This window comes from Cupressus sempervirens, chromosome 9 (genome assembly GCF_028749045.1).
Source record: "Cupressus sempervirens isolate cs-2001-9-10 chromosome 9, ASM2874904v1, whole genome shotgun sequence".
NCBI classification, from domain to species: Eukaryota; Viridiplantae; Streptophyta; class Pinopsida; order Cupressales; family Cupressaceae; genus Cupressus; species Cupressus sempervirens.
This window is the reverse complement of record NC_143126.1, coordinates 570899610-570926356: the sequence shown is the minus strand read 5'-3', so window position 1 is coordinate 570926356 and position 26747 is coordinate 570899610. Positions and strand designations below refer to the sequence as shown.

General features: G+C 35.0%; 2 protein-coding genes across 8 annotated transcripts in view; both read left to right on the top strand.

Moving 5' to 3' along the window:
• The window catches only part of LOC149539946 (glucose-1-phosphate adenylyltransferase large subunit 1-like), a 180541-nt gene that overhangs the window by 33673 nt on the left and 120121 nt on the right, over positions 1-26747 (top strand). For 5 of the 7 annotated variants that reach the window (XR_016356324.1, XR_016356325.1, XM_089801160.1 and 2 more), the window contains exons 7-14: positions 7926-8019; positions 8141-8253; positions 8542-8614; positions 8811-8891; positions 21041-21127; positions 21230-21334; positions 21454-21560; positions 21641-21701. Coding sequence is in view for 5 of the 7 variants with exons in the window: in XM_089801160.1 (XP_089657286.1) it covers positions 7926-8019; positions 8141-8253; positions 8542-8614; positions 8811-8891; positions 21041-21127; positions 21230-21334; positions 21454-21560; positions 21641-21701 (721 nt within the window). In the remaining 2 variants the exon portion in view is untranslated. Of the gene's footprint in view, positions 1-7925; positions 8020-8140; positions 8254-8541; positions 8615-8810; positions 8892-21040; positions 21128-21229; positions 21335-21453; positions 21561-21640; positions 21702-22683; positions 23152-25722; positions 26095-26747 lie in introns of those variants that run through there. The other 2 variants (XM_089801162.1, XM_089801163.1) reach the window with 2 other exon arrangements.
• Positions 2647-6141, top strand: LOC149539947 (uncharacterized). The gene is made up of 7 exons (XM_089800278.1): positions 2647-3113; positions 3305-3959; positions 4099-4331; positions 4447-4599; positions 4741-5141; positions 5279-5684; positions 5819-6141. The coding sequence occupies exons 2-7, from the start codon at positions 3337-3339 to the stop codon at positions 6139-6141; spliced, it is 2139 nt and encodes a 712-aa protein (XP_089656404.1). The 5' UTR covers positions 2647-3113; positions 3305-3336.

Sequence of the window (26747 nt, the reverse complement as noted above, 5' to 3'; positions counted from 1 at the left end):
CTAGGGCGGAGAAAGGGACATTACAATTTCCTAATAGATGCATCCTTCTAAAGGAAACATCCTTCCATTATGGGTACTGTCCTTTTTGTTAACTTCTTATATGCTACTCACTCCACATTATTGATCTTTCCTTATGTAAGAACACTAGTTGTCAAGATTATAAATCATTCCATTATACATATATTAATCACATCTTATACATGGTCTGCATTTCTTGAGACAACACAATAATTTGTGAATCATTGCTGCATTTTGCTAATATATTATTGTGGTCTCCTAATTAACAAAGTCACTTCCTAAGGAGGATTCTTCTCCACGTTCTAGAAAGGCTCTTCCTCTCATAAGTTTATGATTTCGCAAAATGGCGAATACACCAATACCACTTTATTCTTTAACTATTTCACTTTGTTTGTTATTGATGACCAAACCAATGAAGTGACTCGTTGAGTTGAAATCTGCAAAGACACTTATTTTAATTTTATGCTTAAATACTTTGTTGTGGTTCTTGTAAACTAGATGCAGCACTTTTCAATATTTCTCCTCAGCCTTGATGAATATGAAGGTAACTTTCGTAATAGTATGCTGGACGATTATTAATATGGACAGTTGTATTCAATTTCATCTTGATAGCTTCTGCTGAATCATTCTATTGACTATGATCCTCTATTTGGTATGATTTGTTGAGCGTGTATAATATGATATTAGCTCCTTATTCATTGAATGCTTTTTTAGTTCTCTATGCGAAATCCTTTGCTCCTATTCTCTTGTCACTCCTTGCTTTATTGTTGGTAATTATTATCTCGTATTCCCTGATTTCCCTTATCGACACTTATTCTTAAATTATGAATTCTTTGTGGTAGTAAATAGGCCACCATGAGAATCTCCAGAGGTTGGTATATGTTGCAAAAGAATATATATTCTTATTATTACGAAGTAATTGGTAAAGAATAAAGCGATGCATCCTTCGGAAATGATCTTAAAGAATAGAAATATTCCATTCTAGCTAAAAGAAAGGTAAAGAAAGCTAATAGATAACTACATCTAAGTAAATATTAGAAACATTCTAATATTTACAATAGATTACAAATAGATTACCATTAACTAATAATAGACGCTTATCAATTATCGTAGCACCCTCCCTTAATCTATCCACAACACCAAGCTATCATCTAAATTTTTGGCAATTCGAGGACAAGCTTTTCCCAAGCAAGCTGAGAGAGATAATGCACATTTAAGTGCCCATATAGCTGATGCCAAAGAGTGCTAATAGAAGACTGCCGAGCAGCCATAGCTAAGTCCTGAAATCACTAAGTCAGAAAAAATCATGATCCTCAAGACCTACTACAACATTTGATTGAGTCGGCCGATCAATGATGGTACATTGATGTGAACTAAAGGTGATATCCAAGTGTGGAGAATGCCGCAGTAACTGACTAACTGAGAGTAGATTTAGTTCCATCCTTAGAACGTAGTACACATCGAGGAAAATGAGATTCCTCTCGATAGACTGAATCTTAATGTTGCCTTCATTGACAACGGTGTACTCTTCTCTGCCACTAAAAATTAAAAAAATCTGAATAAGGCTGGTAGTCAGTGAACCAATCTCTACGGTGGGTGAAATGACGAAAGGCACCCGAATCAATGTACCAGGTATACGACTTTACATGATATGTTGGTCTTTTAGCCATGAAGGCATAAAAGGTAGATTCTATCTGCTCAGTGTGCTTTGCACTGTCTGCTTTGGGTTGCGAACTAGATTGCTTAGATTGGGCAGGTAAGCTTTTCCGACATTCAACCTTCATGTGACCAAACTTGTGGCAATAGTTGCATTGAATGTTCTTCCGGGAGCCTTTTGAAGATAGAGGAGAGGACTTCTACTGAGAAGACTGTTGGGACCTGCCTTTATCTTTCTAAAAGGATATAGTAGCAAAGGCTTGCTCTATGGAGGTAGATTTGGAATTGCTACTAAACTATTGTTTTCATCGATCTTGTTGAAGTAGAACTATGCAGAGATCCATAAACTTCAGATCAACACTAGAAGACGTAATGTTGAGAGTCTCAACAAAATGCTCATGGGAACTCGATAAACTCCAAAGAGTGATAATCACAATGTCCTCTTCCTCCATCTTGCGACCAATGGAAAGCAATTGATCACGGATTTCTTGAATCCTATTTAGGTGAGCTTGGAGCGATGTTCGCTCATCCATGATAATAGAAAATAGAGTGTTCTTCAAGAAGAAAGCTCTAGTTTTGTTAGAAGTCTCATGAAGATTTTTGAGATATGCCCATATCTCGACAACTGTCTTACCAGATGGAATCTGAGAGAGCTGATCATTAGCTATAGATAATTTGAGAAGCATCATTGCCTCCTGATTAAAAACCCATGTATCGTGATCAACACCAAGGGCAGTCAGACATTGTGTAATACCCATAACAATATGGTCAGTATTTCGATATTCAAAAATTGGTATTATCCATTATTTCCAAGTGCTATAATTCCGACCATTGAATTTGGAATTGCTCTCGAGTAGAATATTAGTCAATAATGTCATAGCACATTTTTCAATGAAAAAGTGAAAATCTATGAAGACACGTTCTTTGAGGTGAAAAAATGGAAGACCCAAAATTTTTGAAAGGTGACATAGAAGCATAGTTCCAAAAATCGCCATGAAATCGCCGAAATCGCGATAAGATTCATGGCTCCCGATTTTTTTGGAATCGGAAATCGCTGGTGGCAATTTTTTCTTTTGAATCGCCTGAATCGCCAAAATCGGCGATTCATGGCAAAAATCGCCAAAATCGCCATTGTGAATTTCCAGAAATCGGCCGCGGCAGCAAGGATAGAAAGTTCAATTTAAAAAAAAAAACACATGTTTTATTTGCTTTCTAAGTTGACTTTCCTCTTTGTTATAACCCTAAAGAGCCTTCTATTTGCTTAGTATGAGTAGAAGAGAGGAAGAGTGAGAGAGAAGAAGAGAAAAGAGAATCCATAGGTTTCCAACCGGCAAGAAGGAAGAGCACCAAAGAGATCAGAAGTCCATTTGGGGAGGCCATAAATTGCATTGGGAGCATTAAGGAGTCAATATCAACACTCCTCAACTCATTTGCAAGAGGTAAGTGTTGGTCTTTTTTTTGCATGTTAGTGTAGTATGCATTTTTTGTTAAATTTTTTTAGTGTTCATTTGCAAATCTTGAATGTTTTTTATTTTTAGTTTTACTAAATTGCAAACTAGGGTTTGTTGTTTTGTAGTTTTTGTTTATTAGTTGCAAACTTTGATTTTTTAGATGAATTTTTTTATTGCAGCAGCCCTTTGCTTTCATTTTCCAATTTCCACAATGGGTAAAAAAGATGAATGCTGGAAATATAATGAAGAGTTTCCTGGGAGAACCAAATATCAAACAAAATGTATATTTTGCAAAGAAAAAATAAATTCGGGAGGTATCTATAGATTGAAATACCACATTGCTGGCATACCTGGCCATGATGTCACAGTTTGCACTCAACAAACCGCTGAGGCAAAACGCTCTTGTTTAGTGGCATTAGAAAAAATTGAACAAGACAAGTTGACTAAGAAAATGCAACTTGAAGGGTTAAGAGGTATTGGCTCCCATGCTCCCACATCCGCAACCGCATCTACATCTGCAAGTGCATCTGCATCAGCTTCTGCATCCGTAGGTTGTGTTGGAGAGGGTTCTTCTAGGCCTCCTTTTCATCCTAGTGCTAGTGCTCATGTGAGTGTTAGTGGTAGTCGGTCTCATACTGAGACAGAGTCCAACACCAGCCTATTGCGGCCTAGAGTGCGGAAAAGCAGAATGGATAGTTACTTTGTGCCCCGCACTACTCCTGGCTCCCAACCCACGCTTGAGGGCATGGGTTTGAACAAGGAGATTCATGATGCTGCCAGAAAAGAGATTTGCAAATTCTGGTACTTTTGCAACATTCCATTTATTGCAGCCAGGTAATTGATTCTTTTTTCTTTGTTATCTTCAAAGTTAAAGTTAAAAGTAAAAGTAAAACTTTAATTATATCTACTTGTTTTATGATTTTAGTTTTTGACATCTAAATTTCTAATCAATATCATTATCTATTTGTGACAGGACTCCTTATTGGCAGAACATGATAGATGCAGTTACCATTTGTGGTCCGGAGTTTAAAGCCCCAACTGAGGCTGAGTTGAGTGGATACCTCCTGGAGGAAATGGTTGAGGATATGAGGCATGAGCTTGAGGACAACCGAAAGGAGTGGATCGAAAAGGGTTGCACCATCATGACTGATGGTTGGACAAATAGGAGGGGAATAACACTCCTCAATTTTCTTGTATCCTGTGGAGGTGATTGATCATTCTACTTTCCTACATACATAATTTTGAATCGCGATTGACTATTTCAAATTTTGATTTGTTGATTGCTAATAGTAATTATAATTCGTTGTTTTGTTACTTGTAGGATATACCATGTTCCTCAAATCCATTGATGCTTCTGCTCATGTAAAAAACGCCACATACTTATGTGAGGTTATTGAGGAAGTTATAGCAGAGGTGGGGGAACAACATGTGGTGCAAGTGGTGACGGATAATGCAACAAGTTATGTTGCTGCAGGTAAACTTTTAACTTTTTAAGTTTTGAAAATAAATTTATTTGAATTTTGAACTTTTTCTAATTCTAACTTAGAATTTCTAAGTTTCCTAAGTTCTAACATGTTTGAAATTTGAATTTCTAATTATCTTAAAATTGTTGTAGGCAAACTTTTGATGGAGAGGCACCCCACCATATTTTGGTCCCCTTGTGCAGCACACTGCCTTGACCTCATGTTGGAGGAAATTGGCAAACTTGAGTGGGTCAAGTCATGTGTGGAAAGGGCAAAAAACATATGTAAGTTTATTTATAATCATTCATTTGTCCTTAGCACAATGAGGAAGTACACAGGAGACAAAGAGTTAGCTCGTCTAGGGATCACGAGGTTTGCCTCGAATTTCATCACCTTGCAGTTCTTGTTGACATCAAGGGATGATTTGAGGAGCATGTTTGTTGGGCGGGAGTGGATTTCATCTTCCTATGCTACGACCACTGCAGGGATAGATGTGGTGGATTGCATATTTGATGATGATGGTTTTTGGAAACCTGCTAGAGAAATACTTAAGGTAATTTTATTACAATTTAACATTTAATATTTTACAGTTTACTATGCTAATTGTTTAATGATTTAGTTTTACCTTATATTATTGAATTATTCTATGTTTAAGTTTTGACTCAAATTTTTGTTTTACTTTATATGTAGGCCACTGAGCCTCTTGTATCTCTCCTACGAACTGCTGATGGGGAGAAGCCCTCTATGGGCTACATATATGAGGGCATGGATAGGGCCAAGGAGGCCATTAGAGCTCAGTATGCAGGAGTGCAGGAGAAGTATGCTCCTATTTGGGACATCATTGATAGGAGATGGCAGAATCAGCTCCACAGACCCATCCATGCAGCAGCGTACTTTTTGAATTCGGCATTTCGTTTCCGTCCTGACTTCAAGGCGGATGAGGAGGTTCTCACCGGATTATATACAGTGATCCAGAGGTTGAGTACTGATGAGGATACCAGTGCTGCAATTATTGAGCTTGATAAGTTCAATAATAAAGAAGGGCCACTTTTCTCTAGCAGGGTAGCCATAGATGCTCGGGAAACAATACAGCCAGGTAAAAATTAAATAATATATTCAATGTTCATGAATCTAGATTCTAAACTTAAAGTTGATTATGTAATTTTAGAGTTAACTTGTAATTTGTAATTTGTAAACGAGACTAATTATTTTTATTTTCCCTTATTTCAGATAGATGGTGGCAAATGTTTGGGGCCACAACCCCAAAACTTCAAAAAATTGCCATTCGTATTCTGAGTCAACCAAGCAGCGCTTCTGGATGTGAGCGCTGTTGGTCCATGTTCGAGCACATCCACTCGAAGAGGAGAAACAGGTTGACAGTGCAGAGGTTGAATGATCTTGTCTTCGTTCATTACAACCTCCGTCTTAGGATCAGACAGATTTTGGGCACTGACTCCTCTCCGATCATTCTGGAGGAGATTGATCCAGAATCAGAGTGGCTCACAGAGGTTGTAGATCCAGTCTTCACTGAGGAAGACCGTGCGTGGATTTGATAGAAGAGAGCTCGAAAAATTCAAAAAGAATATGTTGTCGATTTCTAGATCCGTTGGCTCAAAAATCGAGGCACCTAGAAAAATTGGATGACAACCCAATTGAGCTCTCGAGAAACCCAAAAATTGGGGTTTCCAACAGAAATGTCCTGGGCTGAGAAAAGTTTGAAATCAATGGCGAATATGCAAAAAAAAAAAAGGTTACTAAGGGTTTTAAGAAACCCTTGGCATCACTCCCAACCCTAGATGTGCAGAAAAAATGGACGAAAATGTCCAAAAAAGAGCCATGTTTTTTTCAAAAATGACTGGAAAAAAAAGTGAATATTGATCGTGAGTATTCTCAAACAAACCCTAGTTTGAAGCAAATATTTCAGAAAAATAATTTCAAAAATAAGGTTTGATAATTTCAAGAAATAAATTATGATTTTTGAAATAATTTAAAGAAGTGGCTCTGATACCATATTATGAAGTAATTGGTAAAATACTTGATTGTTATTAACAGAGACCAAGAGGTCTATATATACAAAAGAATATAGTGATGTTTCCTGATGTTTCCTTAGCTAAAAAAAATGTTAAAGAGAGCTAATAGATAACTACTGGTAGCTAAATATTAGAAACATTCTAATATTTATAGTAGATTACAAATAGATTACGATTAACTAATAATAGAAGCTTATTGATTATCGTAATACTTATGGCCGGTTATAATCTGTTTTGCCAAAACATCAAATTGTCTTATTCATTCCCCCGTGGATTCCTTGCCTCCACTGCAGTTTCTTTGTGTTCTTGCGATGCTTCTGTGGGTCCTCCTATCCCTATTGGATCCTCCTTTGTGTCATTAGTGAGGTTGCTCTCCTTTTTCTATTCGTGGTTGCAATGTGTTTTCAGTAGAATGTCTGACTGTACCTGCTTTCCAAAACCAGTATTGTCTTCTTCATTTGTGTAGTTGCAATGAAGCTTGTTTTGCCTGCAGATTTCTTTCATTGTCTTTTTTTGGATAATCCTTGATATATTTTTCTAATCTTATTGTGTGCTCTTTTATATGTTGGCGGAGAATATGGAAGGGTCATGACCAGGCTTGGGTCATGACCCTCTAATTACTATAGATTTATTATTTATTATTTATTTTAATTGTTATTATTGTTTTGAACAATTATATATTGATAGTTTGCTACTCATAATTAAATACATATTTAATCTATAATTGATAAATGATGGTTAATATGATGATATATTTTTATTTATCACTTATCATTATGTTCATTTTATTATTATTTTGTATTCTCATAATATTCTAGAATTATGATAATATTATTATGTTCATTATTGTTTAAAATCTTATAATTTATAATTATTAGTATTATTTTGTAAACTTATTTATATTATTTATTAAGTTCTATTCTTGGAAAGGGGACATTACAGTCCTCCCTTCCCCAAATTGTTTGTCCTCAAGCAATTCAATATTTTCTCCTTGTGATTTGATTGATGCACCTCACTATAGTCCTGAAACAACAATTTTAATTTTGGGATTAGATAGTTATAAATATAAATTTAAAGATTACGAGATTCAATTTAAATTACTAAGAATAGTCACAGGAAATTCCAAGCAGTGTGAGCTTACTTTGTTTAACATAATTAGAAAATGTTCTTGTGGATGAAGCTGCTTCTGTATGGATATCTGTGCAGTTACATTCTTGTCCAATATACTTTTCTTTTCAGTTATCTTATTTTTCTTTTCTATCATGTTTGATGATGTTTAAATTGACCCATCTTGCATTTTTGGTCAGTCGCGCTTCTGATTTTGGTCTCATGAAAATTGATGATTGTGGACGGGTACTGTATTTCAGTGAGAAACCTAAGGGAGACAATCTAAAAGCAATGGTAATTGTATTACAGTTTTGGCTTGTTTTGCGCTTATATGAAATTGATGGATTGCTGTTAGATTTTTGAAAACTTTTCACGTTAATCTTCAGTTTAATACTCATATTGAAATTTGACACAGCAAGTGGATACAACAATTCTTGGTTTGTCACCGGAGCAGGCTGAGAGGAATCCTTACATTGCATCTATGGGTATATATGTTTTCAAGAAAGATGTCCTTCTCAACCTTCTCAGGTACAGGCAAACTAAAAATGAGTATTTTAGTAGTTTAAGATTGTAACCAATAAGATTATTTATTAAGGATTTGCAGTGTGCCTTGAATAAGTGTCATTAGATCCAGATGATCTATATTAGCAAAACAAGTTAGAGTTACCATCCTAATTAGCAGTTTTTGTAGAATTATAATGTTAATGAGCAAAGTTTTTCAGAATTATCGTCTTAAATATAAATGATTTTGATGACTTCACATATTTTATCATCACAATGGTGATACTTCTAATGTTACATGTGCCCTATTGTCAGGCGGGCATACCCAACTGCCAATGATTTTGGGTCAGAAATAATTCCTGCATCCATGAAAGATTGTAACGTACAAGTAAGTAAAATTGTCAGTTTATATCTAAAAGTTACTTACAGTGATTGGACACTTCACAGTGCAATGTAATATTCTCATAGGTATTGTAAAAGAAGATATCATCAGAGGATATTTACTGGTAGAAGTGGATAATGTCCCTACAAGTAAATAATATCCCTGCTATGGGAGAACTAAGTGTTTGTTCTTATATTGGCAGGCGTATCTATTTAATGATTACTGGGAAGACATAGGAACAATCAAATCATTCTTTGAAGCAAATCTGGGTCTTGGAGCTCAAGTATCTCTCTCTTTCTTTCAGCTCTATGCATGCACACATCCCAACCACCAACTATGCTTGATCATTTTACACACTTGCATAGACACATGTAAACTTTTTCAAAGATGGGTTATATGGTCATAGATTTGTAGTATAATATAAATATACATACTAAATGTTCTGATTTGAACAAGTTTCAAGATATTCTTTCATTGTTTACAATTAGACATACACCAAGCAAATTGACAAGCAGATACTCTAGTATATAGCAAATATATTGATGGCCTACATGGTATTGTTTGACTGTGCCAGGAAACATTAAACATACACTGTACAAAATAAATAAAACTCATCACCCATCAGATGCCTGAATATGTATTGGATATTTAAATATAAGAAAGACAGAATAACAGTAATTCAACAGGTTTCTATCTTACATTTCTATGTTTTGAATATTGATTGTTAAAGGATTACAATTTTTTATCTCAATTTGGGTTTAATAAAAGATTTCTGGAGATGGTCCTTATGCTGGTTTCCTCTACCACCTTCTCTGTTCTTGTTAATGATTCTCCGACACCTTTCTTCCAGGCTTCTTGTGGGTTAAGGCAAGGGGATCCGCTATCTCCTATCCTATTCATTCTCATGGCTGAATGCTTAGGTAGATATGTGGAAAAAATGGTTTCTTTGGGGGAATTTGTTGGACTTAGACCTTCTTCTAAGAACCTTACTCGCTCTCATCAGCAATTTGTGAATGACTCTATTGTTGTGGGAGAAGCTTCTGTTAGGAATGCGAGAAACATCAAGAAAGCTCTTGAGGATTATGGGCAGGCTACTGTTCAGATAATCAATTGGAATATAAATGTGATTTATTTTATCAATGTTGATGAGAATAGACAAAATAAAATCAAAAGAATCATTGGTTGTGAGATTGGGACCCTTCCGGGTTCTTATCTTGGCTTACCCCTCTTTCTCAACCCTCCTGAGACTTTTTGGAGTTCTTTGATTGACAAAATCCACTCAAAGTTAGTAGGTTGGAAAGGATCCCTCCTTAGCCAGGTTGGTAAGGTTATTGTTCTTAATTCCACTTTACAGAATATGCCTTTGTATGCTTTAAATGTTTTTAAGATTCCTAGGAAGTTTGGTTTGGCCATTGAGAAAATTCAGAAACAATTTTTATGGACGGGTATGGAAAAGAAGAAAAGAATGGCTTTGATTGCTTGGGATAAAGTTTAGATGCCAATCAACAAAGGAGGACTAGGCCTTAGAAGGATTTTAACCATGAATGATTCTTTACTTGCCAAGCTTATTTGGAGATGGCATCGAGAGGAGGGAGAATGGGGAGACATATGGAATGATGAATATAACAGGGAGAATCAAGGGTTTAACCTCTTCCTTAGTAATGAGGCTTTTCAAAGGGGTTCTATGATTTGGAAGCAAGTTTAGAAAAATAAGCAGATTATTAATAAAGGGGTCAATAGAAGGTTGGAAATGGTAGGATTATTTATTTTTGGGATGATATTTGGATTCTTGATCATACCCTCAGTTCGGATCAGAGGTGGAATGGCTTTATGGATCAATGCAAGAATCTTTTTGGAATTTTTGTTGCTGATTATTGGGAAGAGGATAATTGGGTTAACCTCAATAGAGTGGATAGTAATCTTAATGATCTCAATAAAATTTTGAATGCTGTCTTTTTAGTTCAAGAGGACGATGCTTTAATACGTAAATATACCCCTTATGGGTTGTTCCCTGTATCTTCTTTGTATGCCAATGCTTTTGAAGAACATGAGGCGCCTTGCTGGGCTAAAGCTTGGTTTAAAGGAATGACCCTCAAGGTTAACATATTTTTTTGGATTCTTTTGTAGGATAAAACTCTTACCACTGACAACTTGATGAAGAGAGGTATGAGTGTTGTTAGCAGGTGTTATCTTTGTAAGGAAGCAGAATAGTCAGTTAATCATCTGACTATTCACTGTTCTTATACTAGAAGGTTATGGGAAAGGATCTGTGGTTTGCTAGATATGGTTTGGTCTTCCCCCTTAGTATTTAAGAGTTGTTTAAAGGATGGAAGTCTCCCTCTTGTAATAGTTTGATTATGAAGTTATGGGATTTCATCCTCCTATTTCTTTGCTGGGTTGTATGGGAGGAACAAAATGATAGGGTGTTTAGGGGTAAGGAGACTAGTTTTGTCCAGTTGTTTTATAAGATTAAGCATTTGGTGATAGATAATATTAGGACTTTTGGGAAAGGGCACCAACCTTAGGATGATTGGGAAGAAAAAGTGATTCAGAATTAGAACTTGGAAGGGTTAAGTTTTACTCAAAATGGTAATAACCTTAGGAATTTGGCTAGGTGGGATTGTCCTCCATAGGGCTGGCGTAAGATTAATTTTGATGGGGCCTCGAAGGGCAACCCAGGGACGGTGGGTTGCGGTGTCATCATCAGAAATATGAACAGGGATAGTTTGGGTGTGATGGCCATCCCTATTGAGGAACAAATGAATCATGTGGCGGAAGCTAAAACGACTCTCTATGGTCTTAGTTATGCCAAGAGTTTGAATTTGGAAAAGTTTTGGCTTGAGCGGGACTCCCTTAATATTATCAATTGCCTTAATAAAATTAATAATCCTTCTTGGACAATTCATAATATTATATGTAAGGCCATTTGTTTAATTGATTCGTTTGAGAATTGTGTTATTACTCATAACTATAGAGAAAGAAACCATGTTGTTGACTGGGTTGTGAATGTGGTATGCAAAAGTTATGAAAAGTTGATTTGGAATCATGGTGATAATATTCCTACCGAGGGGCTATCCCTGATTGAGTATGACAAGGTTAGAAGTATACAAAAAAGTTTTATTAATGATGAATATGGCAATAAGGATTAATTATGATTTGGGTAGGTTTGAAGAGTGGCGGGTTATGATCATATTGGCAGAGACATTTCATTCATTGCCACACGGATTGTGGGTTTGTTTATTTACCAAAAACCTTTGCTGTGATATTGACACCGGGTTTTTCTTTCTGACTGTTTATTCTGAGATTGTGAGAATTTACAACAGCTTGAAGAAGATGGGAGGAAGGAGAAAGAGGGTTGAGTCAGCTAGCTGCAAGGACTGGAAGAAGAAGATGAAGATTTGGGAAATTCTGGAACAAGGGAATTTCACGGGCTTTATGGAGAAGCTCAAAGGTAGCAACCCTTCTATTACCTGTCAATTTATTAAGACTTGGAAGGATGGTAGTAATTTGATGGGTAATCAAAAAATGGAGGTTATAGAGGACATTATTGTGGAAGCTACATGCCATGATACAAAGGGTATCAATTACTACAGGGATAGGAAGCTTTCTGATTGGGCTATGGAAGACTTTGCGGATGCTGCTAAAGAGCGTAACAGGTTGGTTAAAATTGGTGATTCCTATTTTAGCCCTGGTTCCATTTCTCGTCCTTGGAGGTTTGTCATGTTCGAGGTGATTGAATACTCAACTCTGGATGGCCGCTTCACTAAGATATTTGGGTACCATTTTATGCTGGTAAACCATTTTAGACATAGGGTTAGGCTTAATCTCCCCTTCTACCTTAGGCAATCGTTGGGTAATACAATTTTAGCCATTCAGAATGATCTTGAGGGTGACCATGCTTGTCATGAGGGCTTAATGGTTCTGGTTATGAACCTCCTCAAATCCAAAAAAGTGGACAGAACCTGTTATAGTAAGAAAACTTTGGAGTGTGAGATTGAGGGGAGTGAACAGGATGAGGGCTTTGATGAGGTTATGGATGATGAGGTTGCAGAGATAGAGGTTAAGAAGAGGGAAAAATTCGAACCTAGGAGCTCTTTTGGGAAGAAAAGGAAGATTAAGGAGGTTGATTCTAAGATAGATACAAAATCTGAAGAGGAGCTAAAAGAGGGTAATGGGGAAAAGGCATCTCTGGTATGGTTACTAGAAACAAGGGGAAGAACATGGACAAGGTTTCAAACATACCTTTTGATGATGAACTTTTGATTAAGAGGATGGAGCGAAAAGGGAACAATGTGCTTTCTCAAGGGAAGGCAGCTGATAAAAGGCCTAAGGAGGCTGATTACGAAAGAGACAATTTGGGTGGGGATGAGGATTACCTAACTTTCAACAAGGACAATGATGACCAGGGGTATTTGAAGGGGATCTTTGGTAATCCGGGGCTAATGAAGAAGGATATTAGTAGTTTGAAGCAGCAGATGCAAGACATTTTGAGAGAGTTTGATCAGCTCAGCAAAACTACTAGAGTGGAGAGAACTCTAGGACAACATTTTGATAGGCTTTTTGAGGTAATTGGTAATGCTGAAGAGGTGAAGAATCTTATGAAATGTGTTCCACCCCTGGAAGCCAAGAACAAAGCTTTGGATCAACTGAATAAAGATTTCAAGAAAAGGTTGGATGGTCTGGATAACAAAGTGGTTAATATGGAGAAGACGGTTAAGAAATTGGCTGATCAAACTGTGGCAGACAACATTAATACTCTTCTGAACAAATTTAAACAGGGGAAAGGTCAAGGATCCAAGGATATCAAAGATGACCATGGACCTAGCAAGTGTACTAGGGCTAATTCAAAAAAGACGGAGGTTGTGGAAGCTGAAGAAATGGATAATGTGAAGGCCTCTGCAGATAACATGAACATCCTTGTAGATCAGGCAGCGGATTTACTGAAGACCCTGTAGTTGGCTTTGTGCTGTCTTTTTGCTTTCATTTTGCTATCTTTTCTAGGTTGTTTTAAGGCTTCTTGTTTTAGCTAGTTCTGTTCTTAGGTGCTGATGTGCAGTTCTTCTGGGTTTTTCAGTTCTTGTTCTTTTGTTTCCATGTAAAAGGTTTCAGGTCCTTTAAAACCTTTTTTTACTCAATCAAAACATTAGACTAGTACAAGCTCTTGTAAAGACAACCATGAGACTAATATTAGCTCATTTTGAGCATCCATACTAGATCCAACCTATAGAAGACAATAGTCACAACATAGAAATCCACTTAGTAGAATATTAGAAGCCAACTATGGAAGACCAACATTCACAACATAGGACTCCACATTATATGCCCTTTTTGTGATTTGAACTTGGATCTCCACAATGAGTACACAATGCTTTAATCAAGCCTTGGATTTTCATTTTTGTTTTCAAATATGGAATGCGTAATTGCCATCATAGAAAATCTTCATGGCTGATTCACTACTGATAGTTTTGTATCCAGCCTCGAGATGCTGTATTGCTTGGATTCCTTTTACTACAAAAATACGCTTGGAAGAACTTTGCTTCATCAACTTGCACATATGGCTAATATAAGTACTTTTGAAAATCAGCAATGTCTTTCAACCTGTAGATAACCGTTTACATTGGATATGTGGCCTCTCTCAAAAGCTGAAGTCTTGCAAGTCTGGGTATAGACAGGCTGTCCAGTTTATAGAAGGCTTTCTTTGAGGTACTGCACAGACGTTCCTTCTGATTTAGTTTTGATTTTTGAGGTACTCCTCAAAAATCAACATCGTGTGCATATTCTTTATATACCTTATGGTTTCAGGTTCTGTCTGCATTTTTGTACCCATGGATGGTTATTTTTACCTTTTTGACAAAGCCTAGATAGCATATCATGTTTTTAGTTATGAAGTTTAATTGTTGAAGAAACTGCCATTTATTTGAATTATTGCGCTTCTTGAATTTATTTTGTGCATTTAAGTATTGTAGTGGTTGGCGATCATTATAACCATGGTTTTCTTTTCTATTGGTTAATGTTTCGCTTCTTTACCACTTGCAGGATCGCACAAATTTCCTTGCCATATATTGTGTCTTGTGGTTTATTACATACTGACTGAAATTGTAGTGATAATATACCATTCTTATTGCATTGGCTGGCGGCTAGCCAATGGCATGCTTTCCAATGCATTGGCTTCATGTAAAATGACAGCTGCAAGTGCAGTGAAACCAAGGCTTGAGAATCCGTGGTTTATGCTTCATTTTAAAAAAATTTGCCTTTCTATGTCACTGTTTCACTTTTTCCTAATTGCAGGAATGCACACAATTCCTTGTCATATGTTGGGTCCCACAGTTCAGTATACCTCCCCAGCTCACGGTTATAACATATTGATCTTGCACTGGCTGTCTTCAGATGACATTGCCCCATTGATCCAATTCTATCTATAGTGGTATCTGTGATTGTGTTCAAACGGAAATTGGAGAATTGCTGATTTAATGCTTTTAGTTTTTAAAACAACTTGCTGATTTTTCCTCCATGTAAAGTCTTACCATCAGAACATTCAGAGTAGTTGTAATCTTGGAGAAATAACTTACAAAGATTTTGGATTTGCAAACTCGAAGAATAAAACTTAGGAAGACTTTAGATCTACAAACTCAAAGAAACAGACTGCAAAAGGCTTCTTTCTTCCTTGACATTGTAAGGATTATACTACCATTGCTAGTAGGTTTTCACAATCCATATTAGTATTCTTATCGCTTCTAGATTTTGATCGTGTGTCCATTTTTGAGCCAATGTTTTGGGTCACACTCAGTGAACCATTATCAGGGCAAGCAAGAGAGTATAAAGGAGATGAAAAAGGTGTAGGTTGCAGAATGAGACGAACTTAAAAAGGCACAAGATCGGAGGAGTGGGGAGCACGAGAAACAAAGAGCAGGAAATAAAAAATAAAGTAAAAAATATAAGATGAACACTGAAAAATAAAATATAAAAATAAAGAATAAGACCAACTAAAAAGCTCTGAATGGCCTAAACAAGAACATATTAATAGGACAGCAAGAGGAAAGAGAGAAATAAAATGAAGAAAAGAATAAATAAATCAAAATAAATAATTAAGAAAATTAAAGAATAGAAATTATAAAGAAAAACTGGAAGGGCTCAATGAAAATGTAAAAACAACATGCATTAGACAAGAACAAAAGATAATTGAAACAAGAAACAAGAGCAACAACAAAACCAAAATTGAGAAACAAAAGAGGAGTACAAGGCAAATCAATGAACCCAAAAAAATACAAATCACAAATCTAAAAACAAAACAAAACATAAAAGCATAAAAATAACAAGATAATTAAAAAAGCCAAGGTGTAGGCAAAAGTAAAAGGAGAGTAAAAACTGGTAAATAAAAAGAAATAAAAGGCAAGACAATAAAACAAAGAAGGAAGAATGCGAAAAAATATAGTAAACGAAAAAAAAAAACAAAAAGTTAACAATTAACACCAAACAAAAATAAGTTAAGGAAAAAATAAAGCAAACAACAGATATATAGTTAATAGGCACTGGCTCTACCAGCAGAGCTGAATTGAGACAAGGATTAGGCTTTAATCTCTATTTTTAACCGAGCAAAGTCCCTAACCAATAAGGAGTAGTGAGTCATAGAATAAAAGCATATGATTTTACACAGGCTAAGAGAATTAGCAGACTAAAAGAACTAGATACCCCTATATTAAAGCCATATTGATCAACACATAAAGATTAGTAAGCTATAGTCATTGACATTGAAGAAGGTGAAATAACAATATGAATAGAACATAGGGAAAATCTCTGATATCCAAAACTGGTTAAATCTGCGAAATGTTTGCAAGTTGTATTGGAATAAAGGATTAGGGATCATACTTATGTGAGCTATAATAATTTAGATGGCACTGAACTAATAGAGGTGGCAAGAAAATTCTTGTGAATTTTAAATTAAAAAAAAAAAACGGCAAACAGGTATGATTTTCTCCTATAATTTTACTCTTCGGCTTCAGCCCTTTACCTCCCTCAAAAAATAGAAGATGGAAGCCCCCCCCTTGAATTTCTTAGTTGACACCAAATAATGAATGACTGGTAGAAAGTTTGTTGTGCTTTAAAATCACTCAACTATTTTACTTCAAATAATTGCCTAAGCTTCATATTATAAGCCAACTTTAGAAATATTGACCCCACCAATCAAAGCTGCCCATTAGCATCAGATCTTTCAATAATCTATGATATTTACCTTAACAGTGTTGCCCAAACATGAGTCAAGCCCCAGACATCAATTTAATTAATCTTCAGGCAATATAGGAATCTCTATCTGCATTTTACAGCAATTTATAAAATTAGGTTCCTCTAAATATTAAAGTAATCTTTAAAGTATTCACCCAAGCCTAAAAAATAATCAGCCATTATAAAGTTCAGAACAATACTTTCTTATTCCTTCGGTGAATAAGATTTATATCAGAACTGCAATTTTTAACCTTATAACTCCAAATATGTCTGTATTAGAGAATTAATAAATTTGCTCAATGGTATCTACTTCCTCGCAAACACTCTACAGGAAGGAATGGGCTTCCGTCCACATCTATAGCTCCAAGGGTTTTCGTCCTCAAAAGCTCAGTCCTCAAAGGAAATGAATCACATATCAAATTCAATAATCATCAATAATTAGCAATATATAGCTGTAGTTTCAAGCAGATATAAAATACCTTTATTAATGCAAATGTGTCTTTGGATGAAGACTTCGCAAAATTTGTAGATAAGGCCAATAGTGAAACATGTATTAGCTTCAATTCCCAAAAGAAAATTGGGGTTTCCCTCCAAATCTGTATATCCCAAGGGTTATTTTCATGAGAGATTCACTCCATTGAAGGAGATGAATTAGTGTTTACGTATCAACTAAAATAAACATCTGAACATCCCAATACGGTGGAAAACTCTTCCTTATAAAGAGCTCCATGAAACTTCTCGAAGATTAGGCTCACATTACAATTGGAGAACTCTATTAAATAAAGTGACATTAACAAAACATAGTTAATAAGTCATCATTTGAATATTTTATTTATTTTTAACAATTTAATAAAAATTAAATTAACTGTCTCTTAAAATATTGGTGACATTACAATGAGAGGAATTATTGTTTCTGCACCACTTGAGGAGGTGTTGGACACACTCAGCAGAGATGTGTACTTTTGAAGGATGGGCATCTAATGTGCAACACTAGAGGAGACATTAAACATGCTTGGAGGAGATGTGTCTCACAGTGCATGGAGGTTGGGAACACTGCTATGTTCTTTCATGTTGTGCAAATGGTTTCAAGTCCTATAGTCAGGAATTCCACTGATGTACTCTGTTATTTCCTAGGTGAGTGGGGAGGATTACTAAAGGCATTTCATTAGAGTCTCCAGAAGGGTTGGGTTGAAAACCCTTGCAATGTTCCATTAGTATCCGAATTAATGCAGTAAGGGAGGAATGCTGATATATTGCATTAGTCTTTATGTTTTCAGTTTAGAATAATAAGGCTTTACAGTAATGAGTTGTCTATTGTTTTTATTGGTCATTGTTTTTACAATTGCTTTTGTATTGCATAAAAAAAGGTATATTGTTTGGACCAATAACACCTCAAAACATTTACCATTCTATCTTCAAAAACTTGTATGTTGGCAAAATATTGGCACGATACGATATCATTTTTTGTAGTAATGACATCCAAACTTCATTATTCTAGGGTTTGTGCTCTATGTTACACACCGTGTTTCTCCTTACCACAGGTTCTTGTAGTAGCGCCATTCTCACAATTCCTAATTTTGCACGTTACACAATATCATCATTTTCTTCATACTGTATGGCTTAGCATAAGATTGTAGCAATGCAAGATTTCGGCATTGTTGAAATTTGTAGCTGCGAGATAGATCTTGCCGATTTTTTCCTATTCAGTGAGAACTCTCCATTCTGATCCTGTTGGGGTCTTCATCTTTGTGAGTGCCCATGATGGAGTTTTGTTCCTCTTCTTTGTTCATTTACTGTTGTTGTGTGATGCACCTACACTGTTTTGGTTATATTGAGTTTGAAGGTTGAGTCACAACTGAAGTTTATTGTGTGATATATGGTTATGACTTGGCAGCAGTGTTCATTTCTATTGATGATTTGGCATCATCGATACTCTCTTATCCTTTCTGGCAGCATACTCTAGCATTTAATATTTTCAAGTGCTAGTGGATATTTTGTGGTGATGGTTCACTCCTATCAACTGTTTGTTTCCACGTGTCTCTTCTTTCTCATTTATTGTTGCGGCAATCACACCAATTTGTAACTTTTGTCCCTTCTGCATCAATTCATATTGGTGCGATGATCATTATGTCTTCCAAGTTTCAAGTATTATTCTGTACGTGGAAGAAATTGTTGTATTTCTGTCTGAAGTATTTTCTTAGTGTTGGGATCTCCTTTCCTGGCATTTTCTGAGATTAGATGTGTCATTTGTTGACGTTACTCTTTCTCTAGAGTCTGTCGTATTTGTCTCATCCTTCAAAATTCATACATATCTATTTTATATTATTTGTTTAGCAAAGTGTTCATCAATCACCAAATGATCGACTTTTGTATAGAATTCTCAGAATTTTATTTGCAGTCTATTTAAACTAGGCTCTTTGAGATTTGTTTGTTTGATTGGCTGGAAGTTGATGTCAATCTCAAAGAGGAACAATTTTTGTGTATTGGAATTATCATTTGAATAAAGGCATTGTTTTTGGTGGTTTGGATTGTTTCCGTCGAAGAGGAAGGTTTTTCCCAGGATAACCGTTTTGTGTTATTGGTTGTTTTGAGTTTTTATATTATATCGATGCCATCTTATATTTCTTGTTTCAAAAATTTAATAGGTAGAAGGTAAGAAACATTAATTACACTATACAACATTTTCATCATCTTCAAATCTTAATTGTACAACACCTTTTGGCAACTTCCTACATATAGGTTTCTCACGAACGACATTTTTGGGCAACTTTTCATGCATAAATTCCTCACTTGCAAACCTCTACCGTATGGCTGCTCTATTCCATATAACAGACATTAGAGTCACTAGCACATCTTTTATGGCCTTGCATTCGACATAGTGGTCCCCATGTACAACTTCCTCTGCATTAACAAATATTGGCACGTGGTTCAACTTCGATATTCTTAATCGTATGGTGGCAGTTCATTGCTTCTTGTGTACGATCAAGCAACCACTAGAACCAGTACGACCATTATTGTGTGCAAATCCAATCTCCCAAGTGTGATTTTGGACTATGATAAGTTTCCATTATGGTGTTTGATTGTTATCCCACAACAAAGTACCACCATCAATTTTGAATTGGAAAGTAGGACTTGATCTTAGTTTTGACATGAAATCTCTATTTATGGCTACTTCACCATTGTTTTTGCATCTTGAAAAATCATGAAATGATGCAGGCAATGGAGTTCTATGTGGTTTTGAAGGCCTTAATTTGGGCTTGGTGATGATGTAGTTAGCCTACATTACCCATTGTTATCCTACAATGTATTCAATGTTCATATTAAGTTGTTTATCAGTCTTGGGTAGTTATAAGTGTTGTTTGTCAGTTGTGGTCCGCTTGGCAATCTATGGTGTAGTCAGATGAACTGCAATCCTTGGTTGACCATCTCTAATCTTCTTCTCTGTAATAAGTTCATGAGTGCATTGCCATCTTCGATATTATTTCATGTATTTAATTTGCCAGAAATAGCAGTAAACATTCAATAGTAAAACTATGTGAAAAACCATTTCAAATAACTATATGTTTCTATTAATTTCAAAGGTCTTTGGTCACATAGCAATCTACCTTGAGTATTTGCCTGATTTAGTTTTTTGGAATCCTAGTTTGAATGCAACAATTGATTGATTTCATTTTATATGCATAAATAAAGATAAAAAATTGACATTGGAAGCAAATAATGGAAGGTTGATGATTATAGAAAATTTGTACATAGTTATTATTATCTGTTATAATTTGCACATTCCGGGTTGTGTTGGTAATCATTGTACATCTCATTGTTCTCATCCCTGACAATAGATCCATCTTTGCTGTTATATTTGTTTATAGCTATCTCATTGTGACTCCAAACATAAACCTGCCATATTTTTCTTGAAAGCATTTATCTGTATTTTCAAGAAATCAAGATTCAAGTTTAACATCTATTGGGAAAAAAATATTTGTTAATGAAATAATCATTCTTATGCATGGCAATGACATGAGAGGTTGAGGATTTCCTTTTACCAGGGCTATTATTTTCTAGCATGTGTCAAGGCTTTCACACATCTACTTTGAATTTACTACTTTTCTATGCAAAGGTGTAAGACTTGATTTATTTTTGTATACGAGGCAGTGTTGATTATAGTATTCAAAGAGTGACTTATAGCCTTGAGCAACTCTTCACTTCAACATGTAGGCTCCAAAGTTTCGCTTTTATGATGCAGCAAAGCCAATATTCACTTCACCTCGTTTTCTGCCACCAACTAAAATAGAGAAATGTCAGGTGACTATGGTTGTAATTTTTAAAATGATCTGTGGCATTATTTTTTTAATTGCACAAATTTTGGCACCTCACCTCCTGAAAATGATCTCGGTTGAATTGCAGGTACGAGATTCAATCATTTCACACGGATGTTTTCTTCGGGATTGTAGTGTAGACCATTCTATTATTGGAATCCGCTCAAGATTGGAATCAGGGGTTAAATTGGAGGTAGAAATTTATTTCTTAGGATTCTTTTCATTGTGTAACTAGTAAAGGTTGACTCATTTGTAAAGCATGGAGATTGTTTTCACCCTTGTATCTGACACCCTGGATGCTGCTGTTTCCAGGATGCCATGGTTGTTGGTGCTGATTACTATGAAACAGAATCTGAGATTGCATCGTTACTAGCAGAAGGGAAGGTTCCTATTGGAATAGGGAAGAACACAAAAATAAGGTTAGAATGACTTTTGCTCAGCATTCAGAGAGTATTTTAAGTCTTTATACAATTTCTTATTTGATCCCTTCCTTTAACAGGAATTGCATCATTGATAAAAATGCAAGGATTGGGAAGAATGTTATGATATTGAACACTGATGTAAGATCACTCTTTCTTCATTTTGTATCTATCTTCATCCTCATGGTTGGCTAGTTGGTGTTCTTGTGGGTGCTTATAGTTTCCTTTGCTTATAGCTTGGATCTTTTAATTTTCTAGATGGATGGAATTTTCAAAATAATATCATATGTTATTACATCTGGAAATTGATAACAGAAAATGAACTAGCATGGCATATCTAGATGCTTATCGATGATATGATAAGCCATCGTATAACCAAGTGCGAGAAATATGTAGGTGCCCATGAAAATCTAGGGTAAAAGTAGAACCATAATATGCTGAAAACCCTACTTTTGCCTTTGCCTGGGAAAATATTTGTATATCTCAAATCCACGCGTTTGCTTTCTTTGGACTCACATTTGAGAACAACTAAGCAATAGGTAAAGTCTTGCAAAGCAGAAATTCAAGATCTTGAATTCCATTAAATCAAAATGTGAATATAGCAAATAAAATCCAATTAAGTCCTAAAAGTGTAACACATGATGGGATTTGCAAAAGTTGTACCATTATGACCAATTTCCTGAAAATGAAAGAGTCTCGGAGATGCAACAAAAAACTGTGCTCAAAATCACAAAAATCACAAGTCTGATCCCTTTCCATTTAGAATGCAAAAGAGTAAATAGGCCTAAAACTTCTGGATTCACAATTGTTCATCTAAATTGCATTTTCTGCCCTTTCTATTCCAAAAATTGTCAACTTTCTCAACACCTTTGCATTTTCCACTTTTTTGCATTTTAACCACATACACCCTTTTTGGTATAATCTTCACATTTGAAGTTCATTTCTTGTTTTGTTTAAAGGTGGACTTGGCTGGACCATCAACAAACTTTGATGGCCTTTCTTGGAATTGACACCCAATCAGTCAACTTTTGCAAATCTTATAATTTTTTCACATCATAAACCCTAAGAAGTGAATTTTAAAGGACCTATGTTGACTTTTATGTCTCATTTGGTGTGCAAATAGGTTATTTTCTCTTGAAGTGGATCAAATAGATGGTTGTGCAAGAGTTTGGTTATGCATGGAGTTGGAAGATTGATTTGTGAATGGAACACGGGGATGTGTGCCCCCCCTCCCCCCAAAAAAAGAAAAAATCACGTCTTAGAGATGGGGGGACATCGTTTTGGCGTCTCTAGTGATGTCACCAGTCAATTGCCATTCTAGCAAAGACTAGGGGATGTCCTGACATCCCCTGAGGAGACAGGGGACAGGAACAAGTCCCCTGACCCCTCCAGGGGACAACTGAGTGTCCCCTATCCAACCAAAAAAAAAAAGGTTATTAAAATAAATAAAACATTTTTTTAACATTCTATTGGACATATTGAATATCATATCATGCTGCTCAATGTAATCATCTTTATGATGATATACGCATACTATGGATATCTATGACTTTTTAATTTAATAATTATATAATAGAAGTTAGAACTCTTCCATTTGCTCATTGAATTATTTAAAACTTTACTATTTATTGTTCATTGTCTAGTGTTTAATGTTCCACTTTCATGTTCAATGTGTAAAGTTATATGATCGTTTATTGGTGGAGACTTGAACTGAAAAATAGTGAAGCTTATGTGAAGATTTCAGATTTTTAATAACTATGTTTGGATTTATTCATATATGTATGCAGATCTGAATATGCCTGAGAATGTATTGCCTTGTTATTGATATATTTTCAGTATTCACAAATGCATACGATATACATATGCATTGAGATATGTTTATGCAGGGTTGTGACCCTATGTAACCATACCTCAATACATAATAATATTATTACTTCCTTAATATCACCAAACAGATGCATATCGATTCATAACTAATACTTTAATCTTGACTAAGACTTGCACCTGATAATGTATCAGTTCATGTTTAAAGATAAGTAATGAGCACATAACAAACTGTTATTACTTGATCGATATTCAGAACTTGATCGGCATACAGAATGTAATGTATTTGATCGGCATTTAGAAGTATAAGGAATATGTATATGTATATATATATATATATATATATATATATATATATATATATATATGAGTTAGAAAGCATGAGTGAAATATATATATATATATATATATATATATAATGTATTTGATCGGCATTTAGAAGTATAAGGAATATGTATATATATATATATATATATGAGTTAGAAAGCATGAGTGAAATATATATATATATATATATATATATATATAAAATCAGGTTTAATATACTGATCAGATATATAACAACACATGCATAATTTGCTTCAATTTCCATGAAGCTAGTCTTCTTAACACAATGTTGAAGTATTAAAATTTTAGTAAATTAGTATTTTACATCTTTATGTCTTATATTGTTATACATATCTTCATAACTAAGAGTTTTATGTACCATATGTAGAGTGTGTAATATATACACGTACCCACCTCCTGTCCCCAAGGGTGGTATAACTATGATGTTGATTAAGTGTTTGTGCCTCATTTTGACATTGTCACAATAATGAGTGGAAGAGGTAAGTTTTTTTTCATTTGATTTTGTCTTTTTCCAGGTTTTAGAATTCTTGCGTTCTCTTTCATTGTCCATAAGACCTACCTATTTTTATTAATTTACCATTCTCTTGTTTGTACTTTGAATATGCATAAAATTTCTTTCCATAGGAACTACAATGACATCTACCTTTTCCTATGCGGGCAATAATGAACAACAAAGAATAGATTCAAATTTTGATTATCCTTTGCAGAAATATGTTGATATTATAAGACCTCTTATAGGAAATGGTGCATTCCATTAAAAATGATATGGTTGCAATAAAGAAAAGAATAGTTCACATTATTGAATGGTAGGCCATTTGTGTGGATTCCTTGGAAGAGGAATCCTGAAATGCCCTAGAAAAAAGGAGTGCCTATACCAAATGATCATTAAAATATAATACGAAGCATGAAGAAGTAGAAGAGAGAGAAGCACGTAGACAAAATATGCCTCTAAAAAAATCAGATGGAACGCAACCCCCATCTACAAATATTGTGATAGTAGACCACCCCTTTTACACTGCTGCAACTAAACCTGAAACTGAAACTTAAGCACCCATTATAGGGAAAAGAAAGAGACCATTGGAAACTTTATTTCAAAATGAGAGTCGGGACATTGCTGTAACAAGACATATATATGCAAATCGGTTGCCTTTCAGTGTTACCTCTCCATACTGGATGAATCTGAAATGTGTCAATTGAGCTCCAAGAGGTTATAAGGGCCCCATGTTATGAGAAAATACACACCAACTTGTTGGAAAGAGAGATCAAGGGGGTTGAGGATGCATTGAACCCTGTAAGGGATTCGTGGATTGAGATAGGGTTATTAGTTGTCTCAGATGGATGGAAAGATGTAAGAAATTGTTCCTTGATCAATGTCATAGCAGTGTCTACTAAAGGTGCAATGTTTTTTAAATTTCTAGATTGAGAGGGGCAACTAAAAGATGACAAATGCATTGCTAATATTCTCATCTATGCTATTGAGACAATGGGACTTAGAAACATTGTCCAAGTCATAATGGACATAACAAAGAGTTGTAGAGCTGCTGGTTTACAGGTTGAAGAGTGATATCAGCATATCTTTTGGACACCTTGTACAACCCACTCACTCAATCTTATGCTAGAAAAAAAATGGGAACAAAATTGGTTGGATCACAAAGTTGTATGCAAAGGCTAAGGACATCCAAATTTTTGTCACAAACCACCACATGACTCAAGAAATTTTCAGACTATTCTCAAGTTTGGAGCTATTGAGTGAGCTTGGACTTGAAGTAGTAGTTTAATTAAAACAATTAAAATTAGTATTTGACATTTCCTGATTTTCATATTTTGATTGTGCAAGCATATTCGTTTTGAAAGTTTTTCTAGGTAATTGAATTTTTTTGCACTAATTTCTATTATAGGTTGCAAAGATCTGTTTTACATCAAAGTTAATTGTCTTGAGATGACTCATGCTTTGCAATATGGTGATCAACAATAATTGATCTATATGAAGGCAAAGCAGCATTGAGACATCAACGGAAATTATGCAAAGGATATTAGATGACTCATGGTGGGAACTTGTGGGGTATCTCCTTTGTTTCACCAAGATTATGAGCGTACTTCGCAACATTGACAAAGTGCAAGAGCTTGAGGAGGCCTTCTTCAAACAAGATCAAACAATTATTGTAGAACGATGGAATAAGATGATAGAACAATGGAACAAGATGACCACTTCTCTACATTTTTTTGCCTTTGCATTGACACCAATATATTATAAAAACCAATATTTTGATATATATATTATTATATTTAGAAATATTGATGGGTGCAAGGAAACATTCCTTAGACTCTTTCCTGATGATGATATGTGAAATTTGATTACAAATGAGTTCATAGAGTTTGTGAATGCATTAGGTCTAAGTAATGATGCTCTTTGTCATCAGTTTAGGAAGGATGCTCATAGTTGGTGGTATCTGCATGGCCAACGGTTCAAATTGCTACAACCCCTTTCAATTTAAATTATATCACAATTAAGTTTTATATTAAAAAAATTAATTTACTTGTCTTCATGAGTTGCTAGTAATTTTATTTTAATTGTTTACTTTGTCTTGTGTAATGTCCCTCCTTGGAATAGCATGAGATATCAGCACAATTACTTCAATTTCTTACACTTATAGCTATCTAGTTTCTACAATTGCTTTGTGTAATGGAGATTATGTACAATGTTCTCTTCTATTTTTCCTTATATGCTTTCAATCCAATTAATATTTATTATGCAAGGAGTCTTTATTCTTAATAATGGGATAATATGTTATATTTGGTATTAATTCTTAGTTATCTGCATAACTCAATATCTCCATCACTTATGATATTTCCTTATAATCAAAATTATATGATATCGTTGCTTGCATTCTCGAGTTGCTTGAGATATTTACTATGAATATGCAAATGCAATTTAATATGATGGGTTGACAGTAATGGCACTTATCTTATCTTTCCCTAATTATCTTTGTATTACCGAATTCAATGAGTGATGTT

Bases quoted from the DNA above. Each gene is read 5' to 3' on its own strand.
- LOC149539947 (XM_089800278.1), top strand. From the start codon at position 3,337: ATGGGTAAAAAAGATGAATGCTGGAAATATAATGAAGAGTTTCCTGGG. The intron at 3,960-4,098 runs GTAATTGATTCT...TATTTGTGACAG, and splicing joins ATTCCATTTATTGCAGCCAG to GACTCCTTATTGGCAGAACA. The intron at 4,600-4,740 runs GTAAACTTTTAA...AAATTGTTGTAG, and splicing joins AACAAGTTATGTTGCTGCAG to GCAAACTTTTGATGGAGAGG.